Source organism: Haliotis cracherodii, unplaced genomic scaffold (assembly GCF_022045235.1).
Source record: "Haliotis cracherodii isolate W230 unplaced genomic scaffold, xgHalCrac1.p SCAF_12, whole genome shotgun sequence".
Classification (NCBI taxonomy): Eukaryota; Metazoa; Mollusca; class Gastropoda; order Lepetellida; family Haliotidae; genus Haliotis; species Haliotis cracherodii.
In genome coordinates, this window is record NW_027266267.1 from 1,103,202 (window position 1) to 1,123,746 (window position 20,545).

Below are 20,545 nucleotides of genomic sequence, written 5' to 3' on the forward strand. Positions count from 1 at the left end.
CTGTAGGTAGGTGTCTGTTGATGGTCGCAGTAGCATGGTGTCTGTTGATTGTCTCTGTAGCATGGTGTCTGTTGGTGGTCTCTGTAGCGTGGTGTCTGTAGACAGTCTTTGTGTGTGCCTTGTGCCTTGTAACAAGAATGTCTTTCTTCTTTTTCCCAGATTCTTTGACATTCCCAAGCAGATCCTGCCGGAGATCCACAGCTCGTCGGAGATCTACGGCCATGCTGTTGACGGACCTCTCAAAGGCCTGCCTATATCAGGGGTCGGTGTCATCACTCTCCAACAAATCAGGCAGAGAAATATTGAGAAAAAGTGGTTGTTTTGTCTCCAAATGGAAAATATCTAGACCTCCTTATTTGCTCATATGCAGAGGTTATTTTACAGTGCACTTCAGTGTAATACTTTGGGTTCATATAAAAAAGTCATTTTGAGGTCTCTTTTGACAAAGCTTTAAAAATGTTTAATTCTGCCTAAAAAATGGACCACTGAAAGCCAACAAAAAATGACTTTTTCACCTAAGATTCTTTCTGAATAAGAAATAAATTAAGTCTCTTTTCTCTTTATTGGTCCTGGTATCAGCTGAATGCAAGTCACTGTGCAGAAATTACAACAAAGCTGACAGAGTTAAACAATTAAACATTGGCTCAAGATCTCACATCCTTCATCTTACAAACTGCTTATGAAACGGCTAACAACACTGCTAGCAAGAGAGCTAAGGACAGTTCCATGATGTTTCAGATCCTGGGGGACCAGCAGGCTGCACTGGTTGGACAGACCTGCTTCAAGCTTGGCCAGGCCAAGAACACGTGAGTCAGAACAAGCACCTGCTATGTAGCTATCTCGAGTGTATAACAGTCCAGCTTGTACAATGAGCAGGAGGCTGTATGTCCTGACCTGCTCTGTGTCCTGACTCTTTCTGTGTCCTGACCCTCTGTATCCTGACTCTCTCTGTGTCCTGACGCTCTGTGTGTTGCAGGTAGGGACAAGGTGCTTCTTGCTGTACAATGAGGAGGAGGCTGTCTGTCCTGACCCTCTCTGTGTCCTAACCCTCTCTGTGTCCTGACTCTCTCTGTCGGTCCTGACTCTCTCTGTGTCCTGACTCTCTGTGTGTTGCAGGTATCGGACTGGGTGCTTCTTGCTGTACAAAGAGCAGGAGGCTGTCTGTCCTGACCCTCTCTGTGTCCTGACCCTCTCTGTGTCCTGACCCTCTCTGTGTCCTGACTCTCTCTGTGTCCTGACTCTCTGTGTTTGCAGGTATGGGACGGGGTGCTTCTTGCTGTACAATGAGCAGGAGCAGGAGACTGTCTGTCCTGACCTTCTCTGTGTCCTGACTCTCTCTGTGTGTTGCAGGTATGGGACAGGGTGCTTCTTGCTGTACAAAGAGCAGGAGCAGGAGGCTGTCTGTCCTGACCCTCTCTGCGTGTCCTGATCCTCTCTGTGTCCTGACCCTCTCTGTGTCCTGACTCTCTCTGTGTGTTGCAGGTATGGGATGGGGTGCTTCTTGCTGTACAATGAGCAGGAGCAGGAGACTGTCTGTCCTGACCTTCTCTGTGTCCTGACCCTCTCTGTGTCCTGACTCTCTGTGTCCTGACCCTCTCTGTGTCCTGACTCTCTCTGTGTGTTGCAGGTATGGGACAGGGTGTTTCTTGCTGTACAATGAGCAGGAGCAGGAGACTGTCTGTCCTGACCTTCTCTGTGTCCTGACCCTCTCTGTGTCCTGACTCTCTCTGTGCCCTGACCCTCTCTGTGTCCTGACTCTCTCTGTGTGTTGCAGGTATCGGACTGGGTGCTTCTTGCTGTACAAAGAGCAGGAGGCTGTCTGTCCTGACCCTCTCTGTGTCCTGACCCTCTCTGTGTCCTGACCCTCTCTGTGTCCTGACTCTCTCTGTGTCCTGACTCTCTCTGTGTCCTGACCCTCTCTGTGTCCTGACTCTCTGTGTTTGCAGGTATGGGACGGGGTGCTTCTTGCTGTACAATGAGCAGGAGCAGGAGACTGTCTGTCCTGACCTTCTCTGTGTCCTGACTCTCTCTGTGTGTTGCAGGTATGGGACAGGGTGCTTCTTGCTGTACAAAGAGCAGGAGCAGGAGGCTGTCTGTCCTGACCCTCTCTGCGTGTCCTGATCCTCTCTGTGTCCTGACTCTCTCTGTGTGTTGCAGGTATGGGATGGGGTGCTTCTTGCTGTACAATGAGCAGGAGCAGGAGACTGTCTGTCCTGACCTTCTCTGTGTCCTGACCCTCTCTGTGTCCTGACCCTCTCTGTGTCCTGACCCTCTCTGTGTCCTGACTCTCTCTGTGTCCTGACTCTCTCTGTGTCCTGACCCTCTCTGTGTCCTGACTCTCTGTGTTTGCAGGTATGGGACGGGGTGCTTCTTGCTGTACAATGAGCAGGAGCAGGAGACTGTCTGTCCTGACCTTCTCTGTGTCCTGACTCTCTCTGTGTGTTGCAGGTATGGGACAGGGTGCTTCTTGCTGTACAAAGAGCAGGAGCAGGAGGCTGTCTGTCCTGACCCTCTCTGCGTGTCCTGATCCTCTCTGTGTCCTGACTCTCTCTGTGTGTTGCAGGTATGGGATGGGGTGCTTCTTGCTGTACAATGAGCAGGAGCAGGAGACTGTCTGTCCTGACCTTCTCTGTGTCCTGACCCTCTCTGTGTCCTGACTCTCTCTGTGTCCTGACCCTCTCTGTGTCCTGACTCTCTCTGTGTCCTGACCCTCTCTGTGTCCTGACCCTCTCTGTCTGTCCTGACCCTCTCTGTGTCCTGACTCTCTGTGTCCTGACTCTCTCTGTGGCCTGACCTTCTCTGTGTCCTGACTCTCTCTGTGTTCTGACCCTCTCTGTGTCCTGACTCTCTCTGTGTGTTGCAGGTATGGCACGGGGTGCTTCTTGCTGTACAACACTGGGACCAGCCCTGTAGAGTCCAAGACTGGACTGCTCACTACTGTTGCCTATAAACTCGGCAAGTCCAAGCCAGTCGTGTACGCCCTGGAGGTAAGAGAACACTCAGCACCTCAGATTGATGAGGGAATATTTACTTCCAGGGTGGCAATATGCAGATGTGATCTTGAGTTTGTCAGTAGTGATGATGCACCTGAATGTTGCAGGGCTCCATTGCTATAGCTGGAGCATGCGTCCGGTGGCTGCGCGACAACATGGGCATCATCAAGACATCCCCAGAAGTTGGTAGGTACCCACGGTAACACAGTTACCTTCTTACCATCTGCAACCAGGTGCCAGGGTTCTTAGAGATACTCCTATGTAAGCACAATGCAGAGCAGGGTTAGAATAGGACTTCCTCAGTGTTGGCACAGTGCAGACTGGGGTTCATCTTCCCGAGACAAGAGAGTTAACTGACTTTATAAGTCCAGTTTCCACCCTTGCCGCACTAGGCTTGAATTACTGGACTCGATCGTAGCGCCACCAGTGGCTATTACCAGTTATGTTCCTTCTTAGCCTCTGCTATGGACCAATCAGATTCCATCTCTCGTATCACTTGAGTTTGCTTCACACAAAATGGTGGCGCCCAGTCAGGACGATCTGATCCATAATCAAGATCTATATTGTGATAAAACGGGTCTTAAATTGCGAAATGCATCAAATCCCGTGAGCACCTTGATTAAAAACATCAAAAGATTTGGAAATATATCTTGACAACGAGTTGGCGGTGCACATGCTTTGCAAATACTGCAGTCGAACCATATCTGCACGACAGTTTAAGAACCAGAATTATATTTTGGTGTGCGATTTTGATTGGACTATGCATTGACTCGTTAGTCCAGCCAAAATGTAACACCTTAATACCAGCCTAGGTCGGCAAGTGTGGAAACTGGACTTTTATAATCAGTTAATTCCTTTGCCTCGGGAACATTGACTGGGATTAGAATGGGACTTCCTCAGTGTTGGCACAGTGCAGACTGGGGTTAGAATAGGACTTCCTCAGTGTTGGCACAGTGCAGACCAGGGTTGGATAGGACTTCCTCAATGTTAGCACAGTGCAGACTGGGGTTAGAATAGGACTTCCTCCGTGTTGGCACAGTGCAGACTGGGGTTAGAATAGGACTTCCTCAGTGTTGGCACAGTGCAGACTGGGGTTAGAATAGGGCTTCCTCCGTGTTGGCACAGTGCAGACCGGGGTTAGAATAGGACTTCCTCCGTGTTGGCACAGTGCAGACCGGGGTTAGAATAGGACTTCCTCATTGTTGACACAGTGCAGACTGGGGTTAGAGTAGGACTTCCTCAGTGTTGGCACAGTGCAGACCGGGGTTAGAATAGGACTTCCTCCGTGTTGGCACAGTGCAGACTGGGGTTAGAATAGGACTTCCTCAGTGCTGGCACAGTGCAGACTGGGGTTAGAATAGGACTTCCTCATTGTTGGCACAGTGCAGACTGGGGTTAAAGTAGGACTTCCTTATTGTTGGCACAGTGCAGACCAGGGTTAGAATAGGACTTCCTCATTGTTGGCACAGTGCAGACTGGGGTTAGAATAGGACTTCCTCAGTGCTGGCACAGTGCAGACTGGGGTTAGAATAGGACTTTCTCTGTGTTGGCACAGTGCGGACCAGGGTTAGAGTAGGACTTTCTCCGTGTTGGCACAGTGCAGACTGGGGTTAGAATAGGACTTCCTCCGTGTTGGCACAGTGCAGACCGCGGTTAGAATAGGACTTCCTCATTGTTGACACAGTGCAGACTGGGGTTAGAGTAGGACTTCCTCAGTGTTGGCACAGTGCAGACCAGGGTTAGAATAGGACTTCCTCCGTGTTGGCACAGTGCAGACTGGGGTTAGAATAGGACTTCCTCAGTGCTGGCACAGTGCAGACTGGGGTTAGAATAGGACTTCCTCTGTGTTGGCACAGTGCGGACCAGGATTAGAGTAGGACTTTCTCCGTGTTGGCACAGTGCAGACCGGGGTTAGAATAGGACTTCCTCATTGTTGACACAGTGCAGACTGGGGTTAGAGTAGGACTTCCTCAGTGTTGGCACAGTGCAGACCGGGGTTAGAATAGGACTTCCTCCGTGTTGGCACAGTGCAGACTGGGGTTAGAATAGGACTTCCTCAGTGCTGGCACAGTGCAGACTGGGGTTAGAATAGGACTTCCTCAGTGTTGGCACAGTGCAGACTGGGGTTAGAGTAGGACTTCCTTATTGTTGGCACAGTGCAGACCAGGGTTAGAATAGGACTTCCTCATTGTTGGCACAGTGCAGACTGGGGTTAGAATAGGACTTCCTCAGTGCTGGCACAGTGCAGACTGGGGTTAGAATAGGACTTTCTCTGTGTTGGCACAGTGGGGACCAGGGTTAGAGTAGGACTTTCTCCGTGTTGGCACAGTGCAGACTGGGGTTAGAATAGGACTTCCTCCGTGTTGGCACAGTGCAGACCGGGGTTAGAATAGGACTTCCTCATTGTTGACACAGTGCAGACTGGGGTTAGAGTAGGACTTCCTCAGTGTTGGCACAGTGCAGACCAGGGTTAGAATAGGACTTACTCCGTGTTGGCACAGTGCAGACTGGGGTTAGAATAGGACTTCCTCAGTGCTGGCACAGTGCAGACTGGGGTTAGAATAGGACTTCCTCCGTGTTGGCACAGTGCGGACCAGGGTTAGAGTAGGACTTTCTCCGTGTTGGCACAGTGCAGACTGGGGTTAGAATAGGACTTCCTCCGTGTTGGCACAGTGCAGACTGGGGTTAGAGTAGGACTTCCTCATTGTTGGCACAGCGCAGACTGGGGTTAGAGTATGACTTCCTCAGTGTTGGCACAGTGCAGACTGGGGTTAGAGTAGGACTTCCTCAGTGCTGGCACAGTGCAGACTGGGGTTAGAATAGGACTTTCTCCGTGTTGGCACAGTGCAGACTGGGGTTAGAATAGGACTTCCTCATTGTTGGCACAGTGCAGACTGGGGTTAGAATAGGACTTCCTCATTGTTGGCACAGTGCAGACTGGGGTTAGAATAGGACTTCCTCATTGTTGGCACAGTGCAGACTGGGGTTAGAATAGGACTTCCTCATTGTTGGCACAGTGCAGACTGGGGTTAGAGTGGGACTTCCTCAGTGTTGGCACAGTGCAGACTGGAGTTAGAGTAGGACTTCCTCAGTGCTGGCACAGTGCAGACTGGGGTTAGAATAGGACTTTCTCCGTGTTGGCACAGTGCAGACTGGGGTTAGAATAGAACTTCCTCATTGTTGGCACAGTGCAGACTGGGGTTAGAGTAGGACTTCCTCAGTGTTGGCACAGTGCAGACTGGGGTTAGAGTAGGACTTCTTCATTGTTGGCACAGTGCAGACTGGGGTTAGAATAGGACTTCCTCATTGTTGGCACAGTGCAGACTGGGGTTAGAGTAGGACTTCCTCATTGTTGGCACAGTGCAGACTGAGGTTAGAGTAGGACTTCCTCATTGTTGGCACAGTGCAGACTGGGGTTAGAATAGGACTTCCTCATTGTTGGCACAGTGCAGACTGGGGTTAGAATAGGACTTCCTCATTGTTGGCACAGTGCAGACTGGGGTTAGAATAGGACTTCCTCATTGTTGGCACAGTGCAGACTGGGGTTAGAGTAGGACTTCCTCATTGTTGGCACAGTGCAGACTGAGGTTAGAGTAGGACTTCCTCATTGTTGGCACAGTGCAGACTGGGGTTAGAATAGGACTTCCTCTGTGCTTGCACAGTGCAGACTGGGGTTAGAATGGGACTTCCTCATTGTTGGCACAGTGCGGACCAGGGTTAGAGTAGGACTTTCTCCGTGTTGGCACAGTGCAGACTGGGGTTAGAATAGGACTTCCTCCGTGTTGGCACAGTGCAGACCGGGGTTAGAATAGGACTTCCTCATTGTTGACACAGTGCAGACTGGGGTTAGAGTAGGACTTCCTCAGTGTTGGCACAGTGCAGACCAGGGTTAGAATAGGACTTCCTCCGTGTTGGCACAGTGCAGACTGGGGTTAGAATAGGACTTCCTCAGTGCTGGCACAGTGCAGACTGGGGTTAGAATAGGACTTCCTCATTGTTGGCACAGTGCGGACCAGGGTTAGAATAGGACTTCCTCCGTGTTGGCACAGTGCATACTTGGGTTAGAATAGGACTTCCTCATTGTTGGCACAGTGCAGACCAGGGTTAGAATAGGACTTCCTCATTGTTGGCACAGTGCAGACTGGGGTTAGAATAGGACTTCCTCAGTGCTTGCACAGTGCAGACTGGGGTTAGAATAGGACTTCCTCATTGTTGACACAGTGCAGACTGGGGTTAGAGTAGGACTTCCTCAGTGTTGGCACAGTGCAGACCAGAGTTAGAATAGGACTTCCTCATTGTTGGCACAGTGCAGACTGGGGTTAGAATAGGACTTCCTCAGTGCTTGCACAGTGCAGACTGGGGTTAGAATAGGACTTCCTCTGTGTTGGCACAGTGCGGACCCTGTTTAGAGTAGGACTTTCTCCGTGTTGGCACAGTGCAGACTGGGGTTAGAATAGGACTTCCTCCGTGTTGGCACAGTGCAGACCGGGGTTAGAATAGGACTTCCTCATTGTTGACACAGTGCAGACTGGGGTTAGAGTAGGACTTCCTCAGTGTTGGCACAGTGCAGACCAGGGTTAGAATAGGACTTCCTCCGTGTTGGCACAGTGCAGACTGGGGTTAGAATAGGACTTCCTCAGTGCTGGCAAAGTGCAGACTGGGGTTAGAATAGGACTTCCTCACTGTTGACACAGTGCAGACTGGGGTTAGAATAGGACTTCCTCACTGTTGACACAGTGCAGACTGGGGTTAGAATAGGACTTCCTCAGTGCTGGCAAAGTGCAGACTGGGGTTAGAATAGGACTTCCTCCGTGTTGGCACAGTGCAGACTGGGGTTAGAATAGGACTTCCTCAGTGCTGGCAAAGTGCAGACTGGGGTTAGAATAGGACTTCCTCACTGTTGACACAGTGCGGACCAGGGTTAGAATAGGACTTCCTCCGTGTTGGCACAGTGCAGACTTGGGTTAGAATAGGACTTCCTCCGTGTTGGCACAGTGTGGACCAGGGTTAGAATAGGACTTCCTCCGTGTTGGCACAGTGCAGACTTGGGTTAGAATAGGACTTCCTCCGTGTTGGCACAGTGCAGACTTGGGTTAGAATAGGACTTCCTCCGTGTTGGCACAGTGCAGACTGGGGTTAGAATAGGACTTCCTCATTGTCAGCTCAGTGCAGACTGGGGTTAGAATAGGCCTTTTTCAGTTTTGACACAGTGCAGACCGGGGTTTGAATAGGACTTCCTCAGTGTTGGCACAGTGCAGACCAGGGTTAGAATAGGACTTCCACAATGTTGGCACAGTGCAGACTGGGGTTAGAATAGGACTTCCTCCGTGTTGGCACAGTGCAGACTGGGGTTAGAATAGGACTTCCTCATTGTTGGCACAGTGCAGACCGGGGTTAAAATAGTACTTCCTCAGTATTGGCACAGTGCAGACCGGGGTTAGAGTAGGACTTCCTCCGTGTTGGCACAGTGCACACCGGGGTTAGAATAGGACTTCCTCAGTGCTGGCACTGTGCAGATCGGGGTTAGAATAGGACTTCCTCACTGTTGACACAGTGCAGACCGGGATTAGAATAGGACTTCCTCACTGTTGACACAGTGCGGACCAGGGTTAGAATAGGACTTCCTCACTGTTGACACAGTGCAGACTGGGGTTAGAATAGGACTTCCTCCGTGTTGGCACAGTGCAGACTTGGGTTAGAATAGGACTTCCTCAGTGTTGACACAGTGCGGACCAGGGTTAGAATAGGACTTCCTCACTGTTGGCACAGTGCAGATCGGGGTTAGAATAGGACTTCCTCAGTATTGGCACAGTGCAGACTGGGGTTAGAATAGGACTTCCTCAGTGCTGGCACAGTGCAGACTGGGGTTAGAAAATAGGACTTCCTCAGTGTTGGCACAGTGCAGACCAGTGTTAGAATAGGACTTCCTCAGTGTTGGCTCAGTGCAGACCGGTCCTTCTGTAACTGTTTGTTTCTCTTCAGATGAGCTGGCAGCTCGGGTTGACAGCACTCATGGCTGCTACTTTGTTCCGGCATTCTCAGGGTTGTTTTGTCCGTACTGGCAGTCAGACGCCAGGGGGTGAGTACTCTAGATGTCTGTGTCTGATCACCAGCACGTAGCACATCTGTGATGTCTGATCACCAGCAAGTAGCACATCTGTGATGTCTGATCACCAGCAAGTAGCACATCTGTGATGTCTGATCACCAGCACGTAGCACATCTGTCTTTTCTGATCACCAGCACGTAGCACATCTGTGATGTCTGATAACAAGCACGTAGCACATCTGTCTTGTCTGATCACCAGCACGTAGCAAATTTGTCTTGTCTGATGACCAGCACGTAGCACGTCTGTGATGTCTGATCACCAGCACCGAGCACGTCTGTCTTGTCTGATCACCATCACGTAGCACATCTGTGATGTCTGATCATCAGCACGTAGCACATCTGTGATGTCTGATCACCAGCACGTAGCACGTCTGTGATGTCTAATCACCAGCAAGTAGCACGTCTGTGATGTCTGATCACCAGCACGTAGCACATCTGTCTTGTCTGATCACCAGCACTTAGCACATCTGTGATGTCTGATAACAACCATGTAGCACATCTGTCTTGTCTGATCACCAGCACGTAGCACATTTGTCTTATCTGATGACTAGCACGTCTGTGATGTCTGATAACAAGCACGTAGCACATCTGTCTTTTCTGATCACCAGCACGTAGCACATCTGTGATGTCTGATAACAAGCACGTAGCACATCTGTCTTGTCTGATCACCAGCACGTAGCAAATTTGTCTTGTCTGATGACCAGCACGTAGCACGTCTGTGATGTCTGATCACCAGCACCTAGCACGTCTGTCTTGTCTGATCACCAGCACGTAGCACATCTGTGATGTCTGATCATCAGCACGTAGCACATCTGTGATGTCTGATCACCAGCACGTAGCACGTCTGTGATGTCTAATCACCAGCAAGTAGCACGTCTGTGATGTCTGATCACCAGCACGTAGCACATCTGTCTTGTCTGATCACCAGCACTTAGCACATTTGTGATGTCTGATCACCAGCAAGTAGCACGTCTGTCTGTCTGATCACCAGCACTTAGCACATTTGTCTTGTCTGATCACCAGTACGTAGCACATCTGTCTTGTCTGATCACCAGCATGTAGCATGTCTGTGATGTCTGATCACCAGCACGTAGCACATCTGTGATGTCTGATCACTAGCACGTAGCACGTCTGTCTTGTCTGATCACCAGCACGTAGCACATCTGTGATGTCTGATCACCAGCACGTAGCACGTCTGTGATGTCTGATCACCAGCATGTAGCACATCTGTGATGTCTGATCACCAGCACCTAGCAACTCTGTCTGTCTGATCACCAGCACTTAGCACATTTGTTTTTTTTTCTGATCACCAGCACGTAGCACATCTGTGATGTCTGATCACCAGCATGTAGCATGTCTGTGATGTCTGATGACCATCACGTAGCACGTCTGTGATGTCTGATCACCAGCACGTAGCACATCTGTCTTGTCTGATCACCAGCACGTAGCACATCTGTGATGTCTGATCACCAGCACGTAGCACATTTGTGATGTCTGATCACCAGCACGTAGCACGTCTGTGATGTCTGATCACCAGCACGTAGCACATCTGTGATGTCTGATCACCAGCACGTAGCACATGTGTCTTGTCTGATCACCAGCACGTAGCACATCTGTGATGTCTGATCACCAGCACGTAGCACGTCTGTCTGTCTGATCACCAGCACGTAGCACATCTGTGATGTCTGATCACCAGCACGTAGCACGTCTGTCTGTCTGATCACCAGCACGTAGCACATCTGTGATGTCTGATCACCAGCACGTAGCACGTCTGTCTGTCTGATCACCAGCACTTAGCACATTTGTGATGTCTGTTGTGGTGCAGGGTCATCTGTCTTGTCTGTTGTGTTTCAGGGTCATCTGTGATGTGTGTTGTGTTTCAGGGTCATCTGTGGATTGAGTCAGTTCACCAGCAGAGAGCACATCTGTCGTGCTGCTCTAGAGGCTGTTTGCTTCCAGACAAGGGAGGTAAGTTGGTCTGACATCTCTGTCAGAGAGGTGGTATTGAATTAAGCGTGTTTCAGACAAGGTCAGTAAGTGTGTTGAACACTTGTGTGTGTGATAAAGGGAGGTTATATAAGAATCAAACATGTTACAGACTTGGGTTTAAGTGTGCCTGACACCTGTGTGTGTGATAAAGGGAGGTAATACATAAGAATCAAACATGTTACAGACAAGGGAGGTAAGTGTGTTGAACACCTGTGAGTGTGATAAAGGGAGGTAATACATAAGAATCAAGCGTGTTTCAGACAAGGTAGGTAAGTGTGTTATAAACGCGTGTGTGTCAAATGGAGGTAATATCAGAATCAAGCATGTTGCAGACAAGGGAGGTAAGTGTGTTGAACACCTGTGAGTGTGATAAAGGGAGGTAATACATAAGAATCAAGTATGTTACAGACAAGGGGGGTAAAATAAGTATGTTGGACACCTGTGAGTGATAAAGGGAGGTAATATAAGAATCAAGCATGTTGCAGACAAGGGAGGTAAGTGTGTGTGACACCTGTGTGATACAGGGATATTATATAAGGATCATGTGGAGCGAGCATGACAGACTGAGTTTTGTTGTCAGATCCTGTGTGTGATACAGGGAGGCTATATAAGGATCATGTGGAGCGAGGGTGACAGACCAAGTTTAGTTGTCAGATCCTGTGTGTGTGATACAGGGAGTTCATATAAGGATCATGTGGAGCGAGGGTGACAGACCAAGTTTTGTTGTCAGATCCTGTGTGTGTGATACAGGGAGTTTATATAAGGATCATGTGGAGCGAGTGTGACAGACCATATAAGGATCATGTAGAGCGAGTGTGACAGACCAAGTTTTGTTGTCAGATCCTGTGTGTGTGATACAGGGAGGTTATATAAGGATCATCTGGAGCGAGTGTGACAGACCAAGTTTTGTTGTCAGATCCTGTGTGTGTGATACAGGGAGTTCATATAAGGATCATGTAGAGCGAGCGTGACAGACCAAGTTTTGTTGTCAGATCCTGTGTGTGTGATACAGGGAGTTCATATAAGGATCATGTAGAGCGAGTGTGACAGACCAAGTTTTGTTGTCAGATCCTGTGTGTGTGATACAGGGAGGTTATATAAGGATCATCTGGAGCGAGTGTGACAGACTGAATTTTGTTGTCAGATCCTGTGTGTGTGATACAGGGAATTTATATAAGGATCATGTGGCGAGATCGTGACAGACCGAGTTTTGTTGTCAGATACTGTGAGTGTGATACAGGGTGTTTATATAAGGATCATGTGGAGCGAGTGTGACAGACTGAGTTTTGTTGTCAGATCCTGTGTGTGTGATACAGGGATATTATATTAGGATCATGTGGAGCGAGCATGACAGACCGAGTTTTGTTGTCAGATCCTGTGTGTGATACAGGGAGGTTATATAAGGATCATATGGAGCGAGCGTGACAGACTGAGTTTTGTTGTCAAATCCTGTGTGTGATACAGGGAGGTTATATAAGGATCATATGGAGCGAGCGTGACAGACCAAGTTTGGTTGTCAGATCCTGTGTGTGATACAGGGTGTTTATATAAGGATCATGTGGAGCGAGTGTGACAGACTGAGTTTTGTTGTCAGATCCTGGAGGCAATGGACAAGGACAGTGGAATCCCCCTGTCGTCCCTCCAGGTGGACGGCGGCATGACCATCAGCAACATCTGTATGCAGCTGCAGGCCGACATCCTCGGCATGAAAGTTGGTAAGTTGGGAGATTTAGCTGTAACACTGAGCAGCGCATGCGATGATGACTTTTGACCAGTGAATGTAAGTGAATGTAATGATGTATGTTAGTGAGTGAGTTAAGTCATATCGGCAATATTTCAGCCATATCGTGACTAATGGAATTTATACATCATAAAAAACAACATTAATTTAGACTATATAAAAAACCTGTCAGGACAGTAAAATTACTAGACTTATCACAGATGTCAATTTTTAAAACTAGTATGTGACCATAAAAAGCTTTTACTAAACAGAACAATACATTGTAAAAACGGGCTATAGATCGCCAGCAATTGAATGTAGATCACCATACTAGGGACCATGGGGACTTATAGTCCCTTTCCTACCTACATGGGCCCCAGCAGGATTTACACCATCCCTTCAGTCGCTGGCGATTGTGTGTAAGTTTAGCCATTGATTAAAACTGACAAATATACTTCGATTTCAAACCGATGTAAGAATAAATGTACTTTGAATGATGTGGACTCACATATCCTCTCAGGGGGACAATAATTTTAGGCTACTTCAAACCCCTTTGAAGATATTGCCACAAACAATCTAAGTTACATATTATACATTACCAATATAAAATATAGCTACATGTGTATTTACACAATTCAAAATGTATCAAAAAGTTCAATTTCTTTTAAAAAGCCTATAATTAAATGAGAATTGATTCTATTAAAAAGATCTGTCAATGATGATGATTTGAAATATTTATCCCTTGTAATGGAAAAATAATAATGTATATTAAATGTTACATTGTCCAGTGAATGTAAGTGAATGTAATAATGTATATTAAATGGTACATTGACCAGATGATTGATACTTTGCAAAATAAGTAGGGGATATTTTGTTTTGAGGTGAAACGAAAGGAAAATTTGACAATGTCTGGCAATGAAAGTAAGTGATTTATTTGTCAAGAATATTTCCGAAGAAATCAAGCTCCCAAACACGACATTAAGTCATAAAGCATGAGACCTCGGACCACACATGCAAAGGGCATTTCCTTTTGCCAGTACCAATCTGAAGATATGTCATGATGATTCCCACTATCCCGTACTATTTTTGCATTCTGTACTAATGAGTATTGAATGTTACATTGACCAGCTAATGTAATGATTATTGGTGAATGTTACATTGACCAGCTAACGTACGTAATGATTACTGGTGAATGGTACATTGACCAGCTGATGTAATGATTACTGGTGAATGTTACATTGACCAGCTAACGTACGTAATGATTACTGGTGAATGTTTCATTGACCAGCTCATGTAAAGATTACTGGTGAATGTTACATTGACCAGCTAACGTACATAATGATTACTGGTGAATGTTTCATTGACCAGCTCATGTAAAGATTATGGGTTAATGTTACATTGACCAGCATGTGTAATAATCACGGGCGACTTATGCAATGTGAATTTGACAGTACGACCATCGATGCCAGAGACCACGGCGCTAGGGGCAGCAATGGCCGCTGGTGCGGCAGAGGGGATTGAAGTCTGGAGTCTCGACCCAAAGGACCTGACCACAATCACCACTGATGTGTTTGAACCCTCGGTGTCCAAGCAGGGTAAGCTGTCTGTCTTTGTGTCCATCTCAACTCTACTTGTCCAAGGTGGGAGTCTCTGAACTTCTCAGTAACTGCTTCTGTTCCTGTCTGTTTCATAGATGTTCAGACCGCCTCCAAGGTCTAGTGGTAGAGCGTCCGCCCGGAGAGCGGAAGGCCCGGGGTTCGGTCCCCGGCCACATCATACCAAAAGACGTTAAAAGATGGTACATGTTGTTACCCTGTCTGGGGCAGCATTAAGGGGCTAAAACAAGGACTGGTCGGCTCGGAGTTAGTATACTGTGTCTGAGTGGGGTATTCATGTTAAACTGCGGCATGGTATCTCAGTGGGCTAGCACTATAAATCGGCATCAGTCCTGACTAGTACAAGCAGCCACACAAACACACACATGTACATGCACGTTGCTATATAAGGGCAATAATCCTGGACAAGACGTTAAACCCCATTTCACCTCACCTCATAGATGTTCAATGTAAAAGGTGACATATCAATGTGTTGAATGTGTGGTGTGGCAGATCGTGACAAGCGGTTCCTGCGCTGGAAGATTGCCGTGGAGAAGAGTATGCACTGGGCGACGGAGGAGCAGCAGACAGGTGAGTGTCAGTTTGGGATGTAACCATTCACCCAACATTTGATTCATTGTGACACTCTCAGAGTAGAGCCTATGTGTCGATAGGAGACACAGTAAATACTAAAGGGATCGGGTGGTGAGGCTCGCTCACTGGGTTGATGTATCCATGTGCGTGGATCGATGCTCATGATATCAATCACTGGATTCTCTGATCCAAATTTCATTATTTATAGCCCACCATTATATTGCTGGAATATTGCTAAATGGGGTGTTAAATAACAAACAAATAAACAAACAAACAAACAAACAAACAAAACATATATGGGTCTCTATCAAGCACAGCATGGACATCCTAAATGCAGTTTTGGGGCTGTGAGGTAGCCTTCTGGTTAAAGCTTTTACTCGTCAAGCTGAAGACCTGGGTTCGATTCCCGACATGGGTACAATGTGTGAATCCCATCTTTGGTGTCCCCTGTGGTGCTAAAAGTGGCGTAAAACCATACTCACTGTAATGTCCTGCAACATGTCTGTCAATAACTTGTGTCTCTCTGTCAAGCATAGCGGGGAGATCCTACATGCAGCGGGCGATTCCTGGTGGACTTTACTTCTGGGGGTCGTTTGGGCTGCTGATCCTTGCTGAGATTGTTGGTAACAGATGACAACGTCCTTCTATATAGGCAGCATAACCAGTCATATACTCACTCTAGTGTCCACCTCATGGTCGCTGAAGGCAGCTGTTGGCACCCTGGTGGAGTGGCAGACAGTGTGGAACTTCATTCATCTTCCACAGTTCGACGATCATCAACAGCAGTAAACTGATGTCATGATGAAGTGTGAAGTAATCTGATATCAACAGTAGTTGTTTTTTGTGTGAATCTTGTCCTAATGTGCTGGACATAAGTGTCCCGGTTTGCCAGCCATCAGGCAGTGTGACAGAAATACAGACAGTAAACATCATGGTATCCCCCTCCCCCACCTCACAGCACTACAGAGTCCGGCAGTATTGCAGACAGTTAACCTCATGGTAAACCCCTACTCTCTCCCATCTTCCCAAAGTCAAGCAGTATTACAGACAGTAAAGTCCATGGTAACCCATCCCCAATCTCCCATCTCCCCACAGTCCAGCAGTATTACAGACACAGTAACCCTCACGGTCAACCCCTCCTTTCTCCCATCTCCCCACAGTCCGGCAGTATCACAGACCCTGTAACCCTCATGGTAACCCGTCCACAATCTGCCATCTCCCCACAGTCTGGCAGTATCACAGACCCCGTAACCCTCATGGTAACCTGTCCCCTATATCCAATCTCCCCACAGTCCGGCAGTATCACAGACCCTTTAACCCTCATGGTAACCAGTCCCCAATCTGCCATCTCCCCACAGTCTGGCAGTATCACAGACACCGTAAACCTCATGGTAACCTGTCCCCTCCTTTCTCCAATCTCCCCACAGTCCGGCAGTATCACAGACACCGTAACCCTCATGGTAACCCCTCCCCAATCTCCCATCTCCCCACAGTCCGGCAGTATCACAGACACTGTAACCCTCGTGGTAACCCCTCCCCAATCTCCCATCTCCCCACAGTCAGGCAGTATGACAGACACCGTAACCCTCATGGTAACCCCTCCCCAGTCTCCCATCTCCCCACAGTCCGGCAGTATCACAGACGCCGTTAGTCTTCCATGATATCCCTCCAGGGCTACTTCACTGAGTCAAATTACAGTTGTAGGAATACCATCATATTTCTCAGCTACTCCATACTACTCAAGGTTTTAATGTGCAGCCTTAGCCAAAGTTACCTACAAATAAAGCAGCCAATTAGACACAACAACATCTTGTCTACATGTCCCTGAGATTTGGTGTTGTCAGCAACTGTCAGCAACCTGTCTGCAAATCACACATTCCTGCCCTTGAAACACAATGCACATCAGGTGACTCAACCCGTGGCTTTCCCCACAACTGGATGCTTACTGAGAGGTTGTGTGCTGTATCCTCACTACAGGGTTACAACTTATACCCACTTGTTATACCTTGTTTTGTTAGCTTTTGCATATTTTTGTCAGTTATGTATACCTCACATGTGAGAAGGATTGTCTGCATAAACACAATTACCCCATGTGTGTCATGTACTCAGTGGAAGGATGATTGTGAAGACCTCGTACTTGTATAGACAGATGGTGTTTTCACAAATATAACATACTCAGTTGTATATGGGTCGTATCATCAAGAAAGGTGGTCACTTACTGTAGCCAGCGGCGTATCAACATTGATTTAAGTTCATGGAACAATGTTTGTATACACTGTCCTTTGCCACTATTTCTTGTGCAGAGTTGTGTATCTTTGTCATCCCAGGATCTGCTGATTGTGACTTCGAATAGCAGATGCCACTCATTATGGTCCTTGATTTGTCGGACCATTTCTATTCTCGGTCATAAAGAGATGAAGATTTCTATGAATGAAGACCATCTCTTGTAATATATTCAAAGATCATGAATATATTTTATGATAGAATTATTTATTCTGTAACAAACTGTACTTAAGCAGGGTCTATACTTAAACCATGGTACCTCCATTGATGGTACTTAACTGCTTGGAGACCTGTTCCAATATAAACTTGATACAGATGTCAAGAAAGTTTTGAAAGCAGTAAACAGTACATTTGTCGGGTAAATATATCAGTGTTCCATGTAGACAACGAAGCCAGGTTTATGTCTCCGCAACTGACGCGTAGACACTGCCATTGACCTGCACAGGGTGTGTCTGTCAGTTCTGTTCCAAGAATTATTCCATCTCACATTCTCCTGACAATTGCGTGACCTGGGTGATCAATAACTGGATACACTTCAATATCATGTGACCTTCATGCATATATGTGTAAAGTCCATGTATTTCAGCGTTATAGAAAGAACATCTGCAATAATAACATGTTTTCCATTGAACTTTGTACTGTTGTGTTTTATGTTTGGTCATTTCTGAATGAAGGATGTCCTCAACATTTCCCACTTTATAATAATCATTAGTTATAGATTTATATGGCACATCTTATACAAATAGTCCTTGCCCAACGAGGAAGAATATCCATGAATCGAATCCAGGTAGAGAATATGTGTTTAGCAACCCATTCTTGCCTTTAAAGGAGACTATGTTTATCAAAAAAGGCGACTGACGGGATCTGGTGGCCAGCTTGCCAGAACTCGTGGTTGCATGTAATCGTAGATCGATGCTCATGTTGTCAATCCCTGTATTGTCTGGTCCAGACATATGGCTGGGATATTGGTGAGTGCGGCGTTAAACATAAAACAAACAAGCCCCCCCCCGCCTAAATTGCCCAAGAGCTCTAGTCTTCGGTCCCTTTTAAAAAGTATGATCTTAGGGTTGGCTGGTAGCTACTCACATCAACAGGTAGTTCATTCCATGCCAGCTCTGCTAAAGTTTGACATGCACACCACATTAGTGGACAAATACCAGCAGTTTGAACATGATTCTCTGTTTGACAATTAGGCAATTCCGATCTTTGGGGACTGATGTCATGCAGTTGCACATTTAACATCGTGTGATGAGAGCCTGCATCTGAAGCTTGCCGGGTAAATGTGCTGAATGCCATGATAGCTGCTGGAATAGTCTCATCTTGACATATGACTTGTTTGATATTCCTCATCTGATTGTGTGGACTTTGTAGATGTTATTCAAATGATTTGTGAAACTATGTTGAATCAGTGATTGGCCTAGATTTCTTCTCTGACTACGCCGAAGACCCGGGTTCGATTCCCGACATGGGTACAATGTGTGAAGCACATTTCTGGTGTCCCCCGCCCTGATATTGCTGGAATATTGCTTAAAGCGGCGTAAAACCATACTCACTCACTCACTCTTCTGTGACTACTTGGTTCAACAGTATTGTCCACAACCTGTATATTGGGAAGTTGAAGCTGTGTTTTTTAAAACTGGAAATCAGTTTTGTCATCATTTGGTTTGAGGAAGTTGTCATCATTCTGCTTTCGCTGTCAGTATTGCAGGCCATAGAGTTATGAGCATGTCTTCGTGCATGTATATGACACTATAAATCGGAAGGTTCCACCTTATAGCTGCAGCATAGCTTACTGTTGTGAAGTCCTTCCAAACTGAAACACAAATGTTAACCCAGAAGTCGGTTTGTACAGTGCTGTATACGAACAGAATTGTGTGCATCAATGTGGGAAAGTTTCGTGGATGTCAATGCAGTGATTTTCGGGTAATTACGTCTTATTTTGGAAAGACTTTGACCTTTTGATTCTGCACCAACATGGCTATGGGTCGTGGTGAGACAAATGTCGACCCCACATTCGTCAGACAGTCCGTGAACTTTTCAGAAATGGTGACTCGCCTTGAAAGAATTTTTTGAATTAGCTATCAATTTCATAGACAGATTAACTTTGACTCTTCCCCCACCGGTGGTCGTCAAAACTCCGAAAATGTTAAAAAACCTTTTGGAAGTCCCATTAGAGCAGGGAAAATTTATTGATTGTTCAAGTCCAGTAGGAGAGGCGATGATGACCGGATTGCTCAAAACGCAGAATGTGCACAGAATGTGCTGTGTACCTCTTCAGGAAAAAACAAATATGGGATACGAAGATGGTCCAGTGGAAGAAGATTCCTTTGATTTGTTACTGACAAAATGTAACAAGGATACAAACGACAATCAATCGCAAGGTGAAAAAGATGTCTCTGTCATTCACCAAATGGTCAGTGAATTGAGGTATTTTGGTGACAATAAAGAAACTGCTGGTAATATGCGTGATGCTCTTGCAAAACAAATGAGGGGAAACAACTTAGCATGTCTAAGTTGAAGGAAGTTAAGGACCACTATAAGAGGTCTAAAAAAAAAGGTTCCATATTTCTTTATTTACAAGAGTTAAGTCCTACACACATACTGGAAATATCAAGGAACAGCAGTTACATGGTCTGCTAATGAAGGCTGTGATTCCACTTGTTCAGATCACTGATTCACTGATGTCAGTGGTTTTTGAAAAGAAGGAACTGGGCACAGATTATCAGGTTATGAGCTGGGGCCCAAACAGACATCAACACAAAGCAACGAGAGTGTTTCAAACAAGGTCAAAGAGGGTAAAAAATATGTCCGCCTGCGCCCAACACTGCGACACAAGTACTTGACATGAGCTGAAACTGGTATTGCATTATGCCCTGTGTGTATTCTAAATTTTCTCGTTAGTATGTACTAAGCTACTTCCAGCTCAAATTCCGAATCCATTATAAATCAGTAATCATGTTTTTATTAAATGTGGTCAAGCCCATTAAGATGTAACTTGTGATGCTGACACTGTGAACCACTAGGTCCTGGTGTCGATAGGGTGAAGGTCCTGTGCAGCAATAACAGGTTTTGATTTTTCAGCATTCCTATTTCTTTTTCGAAATACAGCTGTTGGTCAGAAGGTAATGCCTTGGTGTATTATGTTTTCACATCGGAGACAAAATAGTCTGAAGCCCCTGAATTACTGTGATAGTAGAATCTGGGATATGCCCCAACATTTTAGAGCACAACAGTACATTGTGTACAGTATTTAATGTGTTATCGA

The 20,545-nt window shown here is 46.7% G+C and overlaps 1 protein-coding gene across 3 annotated transcripts in view; it reads left to right on the plus strand.

The window, feature by feature from the left end:
- LOC139458097 (glycerol kinase 3-like) overlaps positions 1-17,887 on the plus strand; it is a 35,770-nt gene extending 17,883 nt beyond the window's left edge. For 2 of the 3 annotated variants that reach the window (XM_071239409.1, XM_071239411.1), the window contains 10 exons: positions 160-262; positions 739-806; positions 2,864-2,987; positions 3,101-3,179; positions 8,976-9,072; positions 10,983-11,067; positions 12,683-12,803; positions 14,260-14,403; positions 14,917-14,994; positions 15,534-17,887. In XM_071239409.1, the coding sequence (XP_071095510.1) occupies positions 160-262; positions 739-806; positions 2,864-2,987; positions 3,101-3,179; positions 8,976-9,072; positions 10,983-11,067; positions 12,683-12,803; positions 14,260-14,403; positions 14,917-14,994; positions 15,534-15,631 (997 nt within the window). In that variant the 3' untranslated portion in view covers positions 15,632-17,887. Of the gene's footprint in view, positions 1-159; positions 263-738; positions 807-2,863; positions 2,988-3,100; positions 3,180-8,975; positions 9,073-10,982; positions 11,068-12,682; positions 12,804-14,259; positions 14,404-14,916; positions 14,995-15,528 lie in introns of all 3 variants that reach the window. The other variant, XM_071239410.1, reaches the window with a different exon arrangement.
- Positions 17,888-20,545: the final 2,658 nt, after the last annotated feature.